This window comes from Megalops cyprinoides, chromosome 16 (genome assembly GCF_013368585.1).
Source record: "Megalops cyprinoides isolate fMegCyp1 chromosome 16, fMegCyp1.pri, whole genome shotgun sequence".
In the NCBI taxonomy this organism is placed as follows: Eukaryota; Metazoa; Chordata; class Actinopteri; order Elopiformes; family Megalopidae; genus Megalops; species Megalops cyprinoides.
In genome coordinates, this window is record NC_050598.1 from 27,359,372 (window position 1) to 27,373,742 (window position 14,371).

At 47.3% G+C, this 14,371-nt stretch overlaps 1 protein-coding gene across 1 annotated transcript; it reads right to left on the minus strand.

The window, feature by feature from the left end:
- Window positions 1-4,184: 4,184 nt before the first annotated feature.
- On the minus strand, window positions 4,185-13,922 carry simc1 (SUMO interacting motifs containing 1). The gene is made up of 10 exons (XM_036548584.1): window positions 13,587-13,922; window positions 10,135-11,568; window positions 9,386-9,660; window positions 8,831-8,900; window positions 7,797-7,951; window positions 7,073-7,168; window positions 6,304-6,432; window positions 5,517-5,673; window positions 5,175-5,259; window positions 4,185-4,396 (listed from the first exon to the last, which is right to left on the minus strand). The coding sequence occupies exons 1-10, from the start codon at window positions 13,710-13,712 to the stop codon at window positions 4,185-4,187; spliced, it is 2,739 nt and encodes a 912-aa protein (XP_036404477.1). The 5' UTR covers window positions 13,713-13,922.
- Window positions 13,923-14,371: the final 449 nt, after the last annotated feature.

Consider the following 14,371-nt stretch of genomic DNA (forward strand, 5'->3'; position numbering starts at 1 on the left):
TGAATTCCAATGGGACCATGGCAAAGTCAAGACAAAATATACATTGTCATTTATGTCAATGTGATATTCCGCCTGTTAGGTGCTTGGAAAGCTTTCCGCTGACCATTGGAGATAAATGTGACATCAGTGATGACAAGTTAATTCGGTGTTAAAATGTTCTCCTTTCAAAGCAGAAATTCGCCACTCTTGGAATTGCTGAAGGTAATTAGGATAACTTTGACAGTGCTATCAATTACTTGAATAGCTATTGTAGACCTTGCAGACCTTGTGTAGTTTGAATAGCACATTTGATCATTTTTAACGTGTTAAAAATTGATATGACTGTAGCACAGATTGCCACTCATATCTCTGATGTAGCTGAGTCCTCTCTGCAAGGACTGTGTTAAGTGTCAGTTTAGTGCCACACATGGGCTCTCAGATGGGGTGTTTGTGATGAAAGCGTAGATTTCGCTTCCAGTATCAGGAGCTAAAAAGCCAAACAGCCCCTTTTTAGTGACGTGCTGGGTGACCGGGATGTGGCAGAATAGCACTGACTCATGTAACCCTCATGCTGGGTGGCTGAACTCACTCTTAGATCGTTGGGGAGTTCGTGCTTTAGATTGCCATAGCAACAATAAATCAGTGAACAATGAAATCATTTAGACCCTTAGAGCTTGGCCTCCCTGTGCCTTTACAGAATGCAACTGTTTTGGATGTATGCAAGTGTACCCTATGGGATGTCGGAGTCATTTTAAATGAGCATTCAACACCACACATGCCTCAGTGGGTGAATTTGTGCAAATACTCTTGTTAATGTTTCCTTTAGGGCCAAAACCAAAACTAAAAAGGGCTTGGATGAATGCAGGACTTTGGAAAACCCTTTTTGTAATGCTTACAAACATGAAAATGTCTCCCCTGCTCTCCTGAGTGTTAATGGTGCGTAGGTGTATAGACGGAGGTGCTCACTCTTTGTGGGGTTGATTAGGAATGCGAAGACAACAGGGCGGTGCTGTCTGATCTCAGACAACAAAAGAGCTCCCTCCTGGAGGTGATGGGAAACAGAAGCTGCGGTTCCCTTTGAGCGCCTCGTGTGCGTCTGACAGGGTTTCTCAACAGCAAACGGGTAAAATGCCCTGCACCATCCAGGCATGGCTCTGCTGAGCTCTGTCCTCTACCACAGTGAGGGGGTCTGAAATTTTCCAGAATGCACTCACTGATGGCACCATGACATGCAGCACTTGGCAAAGCCTTTCATCTAGCTCTAGCTTACTGTCATTTGCTTTCTGTTTGGGATACCAAGACACCCCCTTTGTTTTATACAGCCCATAAATGGGCTGTATTATTATAGTGCATCCTTAAATACTATATACTTCCTTATAAAAACAGATTATGTTGAAAGTGTATGGAGCTTCATTCATCTCTGAAGATACTTTGATAGACTGTATTGATATTTTCAACAAGTACCCTTATTTGTAATAACTAGACTTAATTGTCTGGAGTACTTCTGGTTAAGCGTCTTTGCTCACAGGCAAAGCAGTGGTACCACACCTGAGATTTCAATTCCAGGGTTCAAAAGAATAATCACTGCCCTGTGGTCGTGCTCGTTTTCACATACACACATGCATCTCAAGGAGCCAGTTGCCTGATTGCTATTTGTCTCGCTTCCAAAATTGGTGACCCAGTTTACAGCCAAGCCAGAGACACGACCGTGGACCCAGAGAGACTGTGGGGCACGTGCCCCCCCCCCACTGCTAAATGAGAGGGAATAACAGTTTCCTGTAAAAGCGAACACCACATTAAAATTGCAGGAACCGTGAAGAGAATTATCCCTGCAGACTTGTAAATGTGCCAGCCGAACCGCACCATGCAAAATGGGACCTGACAGACCGACTTCCCAGATGCAATCCGAGACTCTTTTCGCCCATCCGAAACGTGCTCCCGTCACCCTCCTGCTGCATATTCACACATTGACATGGGGCGCTCACTTGTAAATAAGTCTGGCGGAGCTTGAAGCGTGAGTGTGCCGGCTGAGCAACGACTCTGCGACCTCATTAGAATAACCAAGTTCTCATGCTTATGTGTGTACGTGTATGTCCAAGAGAGCTCATTTTTCATTTTGCGGGGAGACAAATTTAAAATTGCCTGTGTTGATGGGCAGCCCTTGGGAACAGGTAGATTCTAAGTGAGAGACTGTTTAACACCCCCAAACCAATCCCCAAGCTCTCTTTGTTTTTGAAGTCTGTGATATGAGTCAACTCCCTTGCTGGTATGATGGTGATGTAGACATGAGCTTCACCTGACAGGGAGATTTCTGACAGCGCTCTCCTGTGGCCATGGTTGAAAGTGCAGCTCCAGGGTATACCTTTCAGAGGCACACCTGATTGCATTTTGTCAGGAGAAACACTTATGATTTGCAATGAGTTTGGCAGAAAATTCTAGCTGCTAGCTGGAGGGAATTTTCCAGCAGTGATGCAGTATGTGTGTGAAAGATGGTAGATTTGGGATTCCTTCTTGTCTAGTTTCTGTTAAGTTGTCCACTTACAGTGTTTACATTTACATTTATTCATTTGGCAGACGCTTTTATCCGAAGCAACTTACATAAGTTACAGTTCTTTACAATGTTATCCATTTATACAGCTGGATATTTACTGAGGCAACTGTGGGCTCAGTACCTTGCCCAAGGGTACAGCAGCAGTGTCCCAGCGGGGATTGAACCGGCAACCTTTCGGTTACAAGTCCTGCTCCTTAACCACTATGCTACACTGCCGCCCAGTGTTAACATTATTTGTTGAGGTGTGTACAGAAGCATTGCAAGCATCAGGGTTGCAGTTACAGGGAAATGCATATTGACAGTAATAATTAAACTCCACCTCCAATGGGCGTGTCCACATCATGGGCGGGGGGCTTGGTATGTGAGACAGCCAATCAGGGTAAAGTTACAAGTATATAACCATCACTATAGGAGGCACAGATACCACAAAAATCACTTGAATTACACAGACACTGTCCGTATCTTGGACAGAGAGAGAGCGCAGACTCAGGGTACCAGCAGTAGATTTTGACTTGAAAGGAACTGCAATATTGACTTGTTGGCTTCAAAGGCAGATTTCAAGCTCTGTTCTCTAGCCAGTGTGTCACACTGCTGCCCGCTCTTTCTCAGTCAGTTTGTCCCCTTGCCTTTTGTATGATGTATTAAATCGTCACTGAGACACCATTTCACAGCCCAGGAGTAGGTACGTGTCGGACCCACGAGATGCAATCTCTATTTCTTTTACACACACACATATACGCTAATGGTTCACTGAAGGGGCACAAACCTGTTTTCTTCACACCTTCAATATGTTCTATCCTTTGCTATAGCTCATGGCTCAGTGACCACACATAAAGGTTCAGAATAAACTCACTTCCACACACACACACACACACACACACACACACTTACGTGTACAACCGTGATTGTCTACTGATCCCTTTTGTGCAACCTTGACAACATCTATCTCAAACAAGTGTACGGCAGAAAACGTCTTAAAATATGTAAGACCAGGAAAATGACAATATAACTGCATATCGGGGGAGCCGAGGTCTTTGTAATGCCTGGTATAGTGCCACGAACAGAATGTTCAAGGTGACTGACACCAACCAAACCACTATCTGGTCTATGTATTAAGAATTTGTGTTCAAAATGACCTGAGAAACAGTTACATGTGTCAGAATTCTGACGCCAGAACTCTTGTGGATGGGAAGTGTCTGTATTTGAGGATGTGGTTTTAAAATAAATACAAGTATTAAAAACCCCTGGTTCCAGATGCTTTTGACCCATAACCAGTACCTTGGGTGACAGGTAGTTTAATTTGCACTGAAAAGTTTAAATTGCATGTATAAATGAGTGAGCCATCTAGCCAGTAAATTTGTGAGGGACTGAGGACTTAGTACACTAAATAGCTGATGAAAAATAAAATTACATAGCTAGCAGTATAGGTATCTAGCGGTGTACTTAGCTAGCAAGTTGGCTAGTGAGACCACTGATCGAAATCCAGCTAGCTACTACTGCTTGCAATCTTCTGGTTTTAGGGTCTCCACCAACTGTACAGAGGACAGCGCAGAAATAAGCCATCCTTGCAGAGAGAAGAGAACATGCGCCAGCGCTTATAAAACAATAAATATTTATTTAAAAATCGCATAAAGCTTGAACATAAGTGCAAACATCAGTGCTGGCAAGTGCCGTGCAGGTGGTTCTGCAGGAGAGAGAACGAGTCCTGTAACTGTGGGGGGAGGGCGTGGCCCAGGTCAGCCGACACCCGAAACAGGAAGAAGTCTGCAGCTTCCTGCACTGCCTCGCTGGTGATCTGGTCGTACATTGTGCGTATCGGGGCCCGGCTGCAACCGGCGCGCTCGGTGATAGGCAGCCGCAGGTGACCTGGGGGAGGAGAGAGGACAGTCAGGCGCATGAGCGCGGCAGCGTAGCACAGTGGTTAAGGAGCAGGACTCGTAACTGAAAGGTTGCCGCTTCGCTTCCCCCATTTGTCATTACCTGCGCTTGTATCTCTGGTTGTGTATCCTCTGATCACCTGTGTGTGTACCTGTGGCTCTGTGCCCTCTGATCACCTGTGTGTGTACCTGTGGCTCTGTGTCCTCTGATCACCTGTACCTATATCTGTGGCTCTGTGCCCTCTGATCACCTGTACCTGTATCTGTGTCCGCTGATCACCTGTGCCTGTATCTGTAGCTCTGTCCTCTGATCACCTGTGCCTGTATCTGTGGCTCTGTGCCCTCTGATCACCTGTGACTGTACCTGTGGTTCTGTGTGGGGCGGCAGTGTAGCATAGTGGTTAAGGAGCAGGACTCCTAACTGGAAGGTTGCTAGTGCCACTGGGGCACTGCTGCTGTACCCTTAGGAAAGGTACTTAACCCACAATTGCCTCAGTAAAAACTCAGCTGTATAAATGAAAAAACAAACCTGTAATTGACGTAAGTCACTCTGGATAAGAGCGTACGCTAAATAATGCCAATAATGTAATGTAATAAATGCACCTACGGCTGCGTGTGTGAGGAAGGTGAACACCCGCACGTGCACACACAGTAGCATAAGTCTCCCTGCTTTGCAGAAGAAGGAAAAGGAAGATGTGAGGTTGTAGACTCCAACGAATGAAATGTCACCCTGTTAATGAAAGCTCTAGCGGCAGCGTCTGCCTTACCTTCTGTGACCTCCTCGTAGCTGAGCAGCAGCATCCACAGGAGCTGGATCAGCTCACTCCACTTCCTCCACCTCTCAGAGTCATCCTGGCACACACAGAGGAGCATCATTACTGCGTCTCGTGTGGATACAGCGCCGTGTGGAGGGTGCAGGCATGTCTGAAGTGGATGCTGGGGCGTGTTGCGGTTTTAATGGGGGCGTGCTGAGACGCCACTTTCTGGTATCTGCAGGAACAGGAATGGCTGCATGCATGGTGCCTGTGGGAACAGTGCAGCCTGGGTGTGTGGTATGTCAGGAAGTAGCGTGGGGGCGGGTGTTAAGTATCCCAGTGCGCAGTGCTCACCGTGGGGTCAGGGGACGGCGTGGAGCTCTGGAGAAAGTGCAGCAGCAGGCTCAGAGACATGGGCAGCGTGGTCCTCTCTGTGCATCTGTCCTCCAGCAGCAGCTTCAGCAGCTTGCACTGCAGCAGCCTGCTCTCCAGGGTCTGCAGCAGCAGCAACCTGGGAGCCAGGGACACGGACCAGGGGACAGGGGCCGGGGGACAGGGGACAGGGGAGAGGGGCCGGGGGACAGGGGGCGGGGACGGGGGACAGAGGGGGCGGGGGAGAGGGGCCAGGGGGCGGGGACAGGGGACAGAGGGGGCGGGGGAGAGGGGCCAGGGGACAGGGGCGGGGACGGGGGACAGAGGGGGCGGGGGAGAGGGGACAGGGGACAGTGGACGGGGGGCAGGGGAGAGGGGACAGGGGACAGGGGACGGGGGCCGGGGGGAGAGGGGACAGGGGACAGAGACACGGGTCAGGGGATAGGAGACAGGGACACAGGGGGGCAGGGGGCCAGGGGAAGCGTTACCTCATTGGCTTGCTTCATCAATGCCCGCAAACTGGACTGGCTGCACTGAGACTCCTGCAGGAGGCTAGCCATATGGTTTAAGCCTCAGTAAACCTTCAGCGGGTTATGACGAAATCACCGTAAAAATCTGATGAAATAAACTGACAAATGAACTATCCCCTCTTTCTCCCAATCGTTGCATGGGGAGTGGTGGCCTCGCCATCTCGGGAATCCCCCCCCCCCCCCCGTTGCACCCAAAATATTGACCCTGCTGGAAACCTGTCCCAACTGTAGGCTCTTACCGGTGGTGTCGGTGCTGCATGGTGCTGAGGGTCTGGAGCAGCTCGTGGGACAGTTTGTTGCAGCTGATGGTGGGGGAGCGGTCCACCTCCATGGCCATAGCGAGCATCCTCTGCAGGATCGACACTATTCTGCAGCAAGGAAACAGGAAAACGTGTCAATGTGTGGCTGGGCACACAAACATTATGTATCACTTGTTAATCAGTTAAGATTTCTGGGCTATTTAGAATAATGGTTAACTTATGCTTAACTTGGGCTCAAATGCAGGAGATGGGGGGGGAAAAAGGCTCTTAATCTCACAATAATACAGTTCTATATTTTAAGTCATACAGCTGTGGGACATGGTTGAATGAAAGGAGAGAGGAATGAAATGAGAGTTGGGAATAAAGACAGAGAGGAATGAAATGAGAGTCGGAATGAAGGTGGAGAGGAATGAAATGAGTTGGGAATAAAGGCGGAGAGGTGAGAGTAGGAGTGAAAGCAGAAAGGAATGAAACGAGAGCTGGAATGAAGCCGGAGAGGAATGAAATGAGAGTGGGAGTGAAAACAGAGAGGAATGGGGTACTTGCACAACATGGACCGGCCCAAAGAGATGGCACCCCACCAAACTAAACGGAGCAAAACTATGATTATATCTGTTGGCAAGTTTCTATCGTACCTCCACCTGAGTATGAAATGGCACATTCTGCCTACAGCTGCCAACAGGCCTGTGAGGACAGCTGTGTCTCTGAAGAGCGATAAACACCGCAGAGCTGTGGAGGTTTGTCTCACCTGAGATTTTCCTCTCTCTCTCTGGCTTCAGAAGCATCTCCCTCGGGGTCACCTGTCGAGTTCCTCACAGCCGCAACCAGCCAACTGATCACACCTCTGGAAAACAACCACTGCTCAAATGGACTTTTTGTGAGGTTAAGGTAACATGCCTTTAATAGCTAAAGTAAGAAAGACACTTGCAGGAAAGAAATGAGAAGAAAGCGTATAAATGCAAATGGAATTGTAATGCAAAGACGAAAACAAGCTACATGTTGCAGGCAACCACGGGTCTTTCAAACTGAACTGACAAGTTATGGTCAAATGTGGCATTAGTTCAACAGGTGAATTCTGGGAAGATGTATGTATTAGCCTTGTTTACAAAATTCAATTATGCAATTGTATGTCTAAAGACAGCAATAGTGCTTAAAATATTGGACATAGCCATGACCAACAGTCTGCGCACGTCTACAGCCCGTGCCTGTTGAAGGTACCAAGCGTGACACAAATGAGAGTGCAGACATGTTAAGTCATATGTGGCAGCATTACTGGCCATAACAGGCACGGCTTATAACCAAGGACAATGAAAGCATTTCGCAAAACTTCGACACTGTGAATAAGCGTGCCAGACCTTAGCCACACCAAGCAATGCTGGCAATGCTGGCGTGTTAGGAAGGAAGCCAGGAAGCCAGAACAAAGGCAGCCATTCCGGCCTGAAGGCATAATGACAGGAAAGCTGGCTGCTCACCTGACATGCACGAACTGTCTAGAGCAGGAGAGTGTTGCCGCGACGATGGAACAGTGCAGCCTCCGCAGAGAGAGCCGGAAGTCGTCCTCCAGCGTCTGCAGGCCGTACTGCAGCAGCATGCGCACGATGGTGCTCGGACGCCTCCTCTCCGGGCTCTGGGGTTCGCAGGGGAAAGGGGTGCATCAACCAATTTCATGCGCAGCAAAACCACAACTTCACTTCATACAGTAACCACCCCCAAACAACAAGGGGAGTAATTCCAGCTAGTGCTTACATCAAAGCACTGTTTGCTGCCACAGCCTGTGTCCCAGAGTACCCACATGCAGGTCTACCGACGGAACTCAGTCAGTGACAACAATGAGGTTCTTGCAACAATTTTTCAAGTGTGATAATCATACGAGAATGACTAATATGAGGTGAAATAATAATGTAGCAGTCTTGCTGCATCTGTGTTCACAAAACAAACAAAAAAAGGCAACTTGCCCATAAGCTGACAGCAGCCTTCAGATACCTGAAAACTGTGTGATAACGTGTATATGTGTAACAATTAACACACCAGTGTGACTGCGCCTCTGTTTGGATGGATCCAAGGCAATGTAAAATTGTTGGGAGTTATGGATGCCCACACCACGGTGAGTGCCACTTAGTGGCAGAGAATAAGGGCAGATACATTTCATCCCTGGCCCCCACCCCCCCCCCCCCCCTTTTCCATCTCCTTTTATCATTGCCTGCGAGTTATGGTATATTATATAATTTACTGGCATTGTGTGTGACTTATGGTATTGTATGTATTTATACCACTTCTTCCCACAGTTTCAGGGTTGTCTTAGTTTAAGATTACCATAAGTTAACTTCTGCCGATGCTTGAACGGTGTTGTGTCTGGGAGTGCTGCCAACCAGATCTGGCACTGTTGCTCACTCAAGGTGTGCGGATACACTTCTGTTCGCTTCTGCTGAGAGGCTCCCTGGCTGACAGCGTCTGCTAAATGCGTGTGATATAATGGAATGGACCTGCGAAAGGGTTCCCTCCGTACCTGCGGGTCCATGACGGAGATCAGCAGCTCCCAGTCCCACTGCACTGTGGCCTGCGTGGCCGGGTGGTGTCTGCAGCCGGGGGGTGGGGGGGGGGGGGGGGGGGGCGTGAGAGAACAGGCAGCAGCACTGATTCAGTACATTTCCCTGTTTGTTCACAGACTGAAACCGGGCGCTGTCTCTTAGCAAGGGTCTTACTACTGATAATTCCTAAGGAATTCGATGAAGCTAATACATGTTAATGCGCTAAATAGAAACTGCGCCCTCTGCTGGTGAAAGTAAAAAAATGGGCTTAGTGCAGGCTGGTGCGCACAAGTATTCACTGAATCCTTTTTGAATGGAATTTTCATTAACTTTCTAGGTTGATCCTTACTCAACTTAACTGTCAAAAACTTAAAATGGAGTTTAATTCACTTCACAGAACATTACAACAGACTAATTTTATAGTTCAGACGTGGTGTCACCTCCAGGCTTTTAAACCCTACAATCCTGCATATCCTACAGTTGTACAGTGGTACAGTAAAGTGGTCTCTGTGTTTCTGAGTCTGAGCACTCACTTCTGTATCTTCATTAGCAGGCCAAAGGCCTCCGTGACCAGGGGAAGGTCATACTCAGGGTTCAGCAGAATGTCCCTGATCAGGTGGGACGTTACACTGGCGGGGGGGTAGATCCGAGGGTGCAGGAAGTCGGACAGCAGTTGTAGCGTGCCTTCTGGGTATCTTTCTTCCATGGTGCTGTTGACTAGGCTCAGGCTTTGGCGGCCGAGTGGCTGTGCGGGCCCCACCTCTTCCTCCTCTTCACTGTCGTCATCATCATCACCATCATCACCGGCCTGCAACAATAGCTGTCAGTGCCAGCAGGATCACCGGTGCATCATTTTTATTGTGGAGGTGTGCATGAGTTCTGGGTGCGTACAGTACATAAATGTACTTTTATATGAGCATGCTTCTAGGAGAGTGTATTTGGCTTGAGTGTGAATGCAAGTATGTCTGTGTATGTGCGTAGATGTCAGTGAAGTGTGTGCCATGCGTGACTGTATGCAGGTAGAACTTGGCAGAAATTTGCTGCAATGTCCTACAGAGGTGACACAGTTACATAGAGGTCATCTATCCTCTCACAATGACTGGCTCAAGATGTCCTGATCCAGGGCTACAATATCAAGATTTCATCCCATCTTGAAAAATAGTTGAGAGGTCATACTATGAGGTAGAACTGTTGCAGAATTGCACAGTTTAAGCTCAGCATGGGAACGTGTGTGTGTGTGTGTGTGTGTGTGTGTGTGTGTGTTTTAGACAGCTCTCCTCACCATGTTTGGCAGTGGTCTGCCCATCAGCTGCCTTAGTTTCTTGTACTGAGTTTTAGACACGTAGCGTCTGTCCCGTCGACTGACATCTCTGGAGCTCAGCGCTGCCTCACAGCCCGAGAGCTCCTCCTCTTCCTCACTGTCCTCAGGCCCTGTGCTGGGGGTGGGACTCTCTGCCCCTGGGCCTGCCTCACATGTGTCACCCCCCATCTCCCTGGATCTGGGAGGAAAGGGACTGCTGGGAAGACTAGGGGGGCTGGGTGGGCTTTCTAAGGGCAGCTCTGCATCGTCCACAAGCCAATCAGGCGAGTCGCCCGCCAGGATTTCGGTGGAGGTGGGGGACACGGACCCCCCACGGGATCCGTTGGAGGGGGACGGCTGCGACAGCTGCTGACTGGGCTCTGGAGAGCGAGGACAGACTCCGGACGACAGCTGGAGCACATGATCCACATCACCTCCGCTCCACGCCTCCGTTTTGGGTGGCCCACGGGGTGCTGAGGATGTGTAGTGCAGCTTCTCCTGGAGTGGATTCTGGATTAGGTCCTGAGAGGGGCTGGAAGGGGCTGGTGACAGGCTATAAGTGGATATGTTGTCCTGCTGGGACTCGTGCATGCTGGAGTTGGAGTCGGAGAACAGCACTGGGTCTATCTCACTAGGGCAGTAATATGGACTGTAGTCACTAATGGGAGAGGTGTTGAAAGGGTAGTCTGGGAAATCATCTCCCACGGAGTTGGGCTCCAGGTTTTCCTCTTTCTCTGACTTGGGCTGCTGTATTTCTGTGGGAAAAGGTCTCAGCTTTGAATCTGTGTCTTGTAGTGAATTCTCGGCATCATTTCCTCGCTTTGATGTTGCTACATGAGATATACTCGAAGCTGACGGTTCCTTTGGAATGTTGGAAGCATTAAATGAGTCTCTTGCAGTTTCTGGGATCTGTTCATTGATGTCTAGTCTAGGAGGACTCCGGGCGACTTTTAGAATGAATGCACATGGAGATTCTGTATTCCTTTTCTGTTTGCCAAGAATTTCAGGCACAGAGGCACAGGAAGATTTCCAGGATAACTTCAAAGTGACGTTGCTCGGACAGTCCTGAGTGTTCTGCGTTTCCAGTGGTTCTCCTGAAATAAGGCTGAGAGAACGTTTATAGGATTCTGAAATATCACCAGAGGATTCCAAGGACCTTCCACAGGATTGTGACGTAGAGTGACCAGGAGAACGCTGGCAGAATTCCAGAATCAAAGCGTTTGGAGCCTCCAGGGTAGTTTGCTTTACCTCTTGTTCACCTGCAAGCCCCGGTGCTGGGCTCAGCGGGTCTGTGTCTAAGCCATCAGGAAGGCTGCTGTCACTCAAGTCCACAACCACCACCGGGGATCCAGTCCCTTTTCTTTGGCACCGCCTCTGTGATGGAGCACACCCACAGTCTGTGAGGTCAATCAAAGCCTGAAATCAACACAGGAGGGAGAACGTGAACAAATTTGCTGTCTATCAACTCACATACAAAGTCTTCAGTTTTTCTTACAGTTTCCCAATATGGGTAAGAATGTAATAATGGGGAATGACAAAAGTTTAACTTAGGGTATGTGACGTCAATCAAGCTTAATCATATTGTTGACAGATTCTTTTCAAAGCAAAGATCAGACATATTTGCTGAAATTAGGAGGTTTATTTGGTTGCCATTCTCTCTCAGGTGGTTCAGAGAACAAGCTTGGTTTTTGAGCTTGGAGCTTGGTTATGTCCCACTGTGAAAGTAATGTGAAGCTGTGGAAGTAATTTGAGTGTGGTTCTGGAAGTGATTTCATTTGACGATAAAATATTTATTTATTTGCTCACATTGTATACCATTATATTTTCTGACAATGACAAACAGTTTGTTTTGGAAAATAAATTTCTGACTAGCTAGTTATAAGGCAATACCATTTTACTGTCCGAATGACAAAAATGTTTGGCATATCATTACATCCAACAAAACTGACCAAATAAAATATCCATACTTGCTAACGTAACCGGTATATCATTCTACGGATATAGAGTGAGATATAAAGACGTCATACATTGATTGTGCTTAGCTAGCTAGCGAGAAGTCTCCTCAGACGGTCTTACCGAGCAACCCAAAAAGTTTAATACCAAATCTTTATTTTCAGTTATAGGAAACCCGTCTGTTACACCACACTTCATGAGCCACGTTATTTTACGGCTATTTTCCTTCATAAGTGTAAAATTTGGTTTTGCTTACCTCCGTACCTCAGGAGCTGTGCAGAATAACCGGTTACTATGTCAATCAACACTACATAGCAGGTGGAAGAGTTTGGCGCCACGCCCAACGACTCTCTCCACTCGCCGCATGCGATCTACCGCGCTCGCAGCTGCGAAGATCAGGCTGGTTCGCCTCAGTTTCCCCTCAGCTTCATACTACAGAACTACACGGACCCATCGCGCTGTCCGCAAACGCAGAGCTGATGTTTCTAATTCTAATCAGTTCTGTCGTAGATTCAGGTATCTGGTCTTGTAATTGTATCGTTTCCTCATCTTGCTCACTGTACTAGTAGATCCACATGCCATACAAACCAGGGAATCCTAAAAAACATTGATTAATAAAAGTCCGACAAGGCGCTTAAGCCATGGGATCAAGCAATACAGAATAATAAATAAGTGTATATAATCATAATCATAATCATAATCGAAGTCCAGGAAGTACACCGAGGGAGTTTGCACTATGCATATTTCTTTTATGATTATACCCAAGATAGGTGTTTATTGTCTGTTCATAACAGGGTGTATCAGTTCCCAAATACATGCATGCAGCAAGGTGTGCTTACTACCAAGCACCAACGTTGCACCGCCTTTTGTGCTTCGGGCAAAACGACAGACATGCGCGATTCAGTTCATTTCACTTCCTAGACTTCGACTCCCTTTGTTTTGGAAAGTGATTAGCCTGTCTGGTTTTGTTTGTTCGCTTGATTGTTTATTAGCGCGTCTGTTATACTCTCGGGGAGTCGTTAACATAAGCATTACAACGTCCGGCATTGTGAGCGGCATAAATGTCCCGTCAAAGAGCTTATTCGACCAGAGCTGTAGCTGGAAAAGAGCCAGCGGCTGGCGAGGTTGCTTCATGCAGTCCCCCGTTTGCTCACAAACGTCTGTGCAGAGCGCGTGTTCAGATCCGCCAATATTCCACTGTCAATCACCAGTCCATCACGAGCTATCATCACATAGGCATAAATTTAAGTTAAAATATGAACATGCTAGCTAAAAAAAAAGTATGTTGTCAGTAAAGTCAATCGCGGTAAAAAAAATAAAATAAAATAAATCGCTTATTGGCGCATATGTGCAAGAAGTACCACATCTTTATCTCTGCGTAGGAGTATTTCAGAATTTCGCCACGTTTGATGACGTCATGAAAGCCATACCGCAAACAAACATGAAACGGACGCAACATCAAAAATATTGAAGGAACTCACCTGAGGGAAGCTTGGCCATTCTCTGACAAATGCCTTGGATTCCTCTTTCCTGTCCTCGTAAACGCCCAAAAACTCGACATCGGACTCATCCTCACTCCCTGAGCTGACTAAAATGACATCTTCCATTGCACTGAGTGCTAGCTAGCTTTCTAACCAGAGCCACAATCAGCTGGCAAGCTAGCTAACGATCTCTATTTTACGTGAAGTTAAAAGTGATTGTGCAACCCATCCTAGCGGCTTCAAATTCCAAGATCTGCATGAATTAAGTTACATTCAATACAGCAACTCTCGGATCATCCAAGAAATCTTCAACTTGTTGAAAGCCACAACTTCTGCCTCATCTTTGAATCATGTCCGCTGTCTTGCAGGCACGTGATCTATTCCGTGGTGCCCGTCGCACATAACGCATGCAACACTCAACGATTTCGATTCTGATTGGCGGAAATACACCGACTGCGTGTGTTGGCTAATCACAGTCGAGTTCGTTGAGTGTTCTTTGATGAAAAAAGACAAAACAGAAGGAAGTAAATACATCGTTGGCGAGTCCACAACTATTCTACCTGCGTGCCTTAAAACACATAGTTGTGTATGGGTATTATATGCAAATATTGATAATTCAAAAAGTAAATAAAGCAAAATAGAATACTTAGAAGTTCTGTTTTCTACCATAATGTTATGCTAACAGTTGTACTAATAATCTGTGCAATATTGACAAATATTTGACGGTTTGAACAATTTACTGTTTAAACTGTGTTTTTGGTATAGTCATTTTGGTACGCTCAAAT

What these genes read in the sequence shown, in the direction of transcription:
- simc1 (XM_036548584.1), bottom strand. Translation starts at nt 13,712, where the DNA reads ATGGAAGATGTCATTTTAGTCAGCTCAGGGAGTGAGGATGAGTCCGAT. An exon ending in CTGCTAATGAAGATACAGAA is followed by an intron (nt 8,901 to 9,385) that starts GTGAGTGCTCAG and finishes CCCCGGCTGCAG; the next exon opens with ACACCACCCGGCCACGCAGG. An exon ending in AGACAGTTCGTGCATGTCAG is followed by an intron (nt 7,169 to 7,796) that starts GTGAGCAGCCAG and finishes GTTGTTTTCCAG; the next exon opens with AGGTGTGATCAGTTGGCTGG.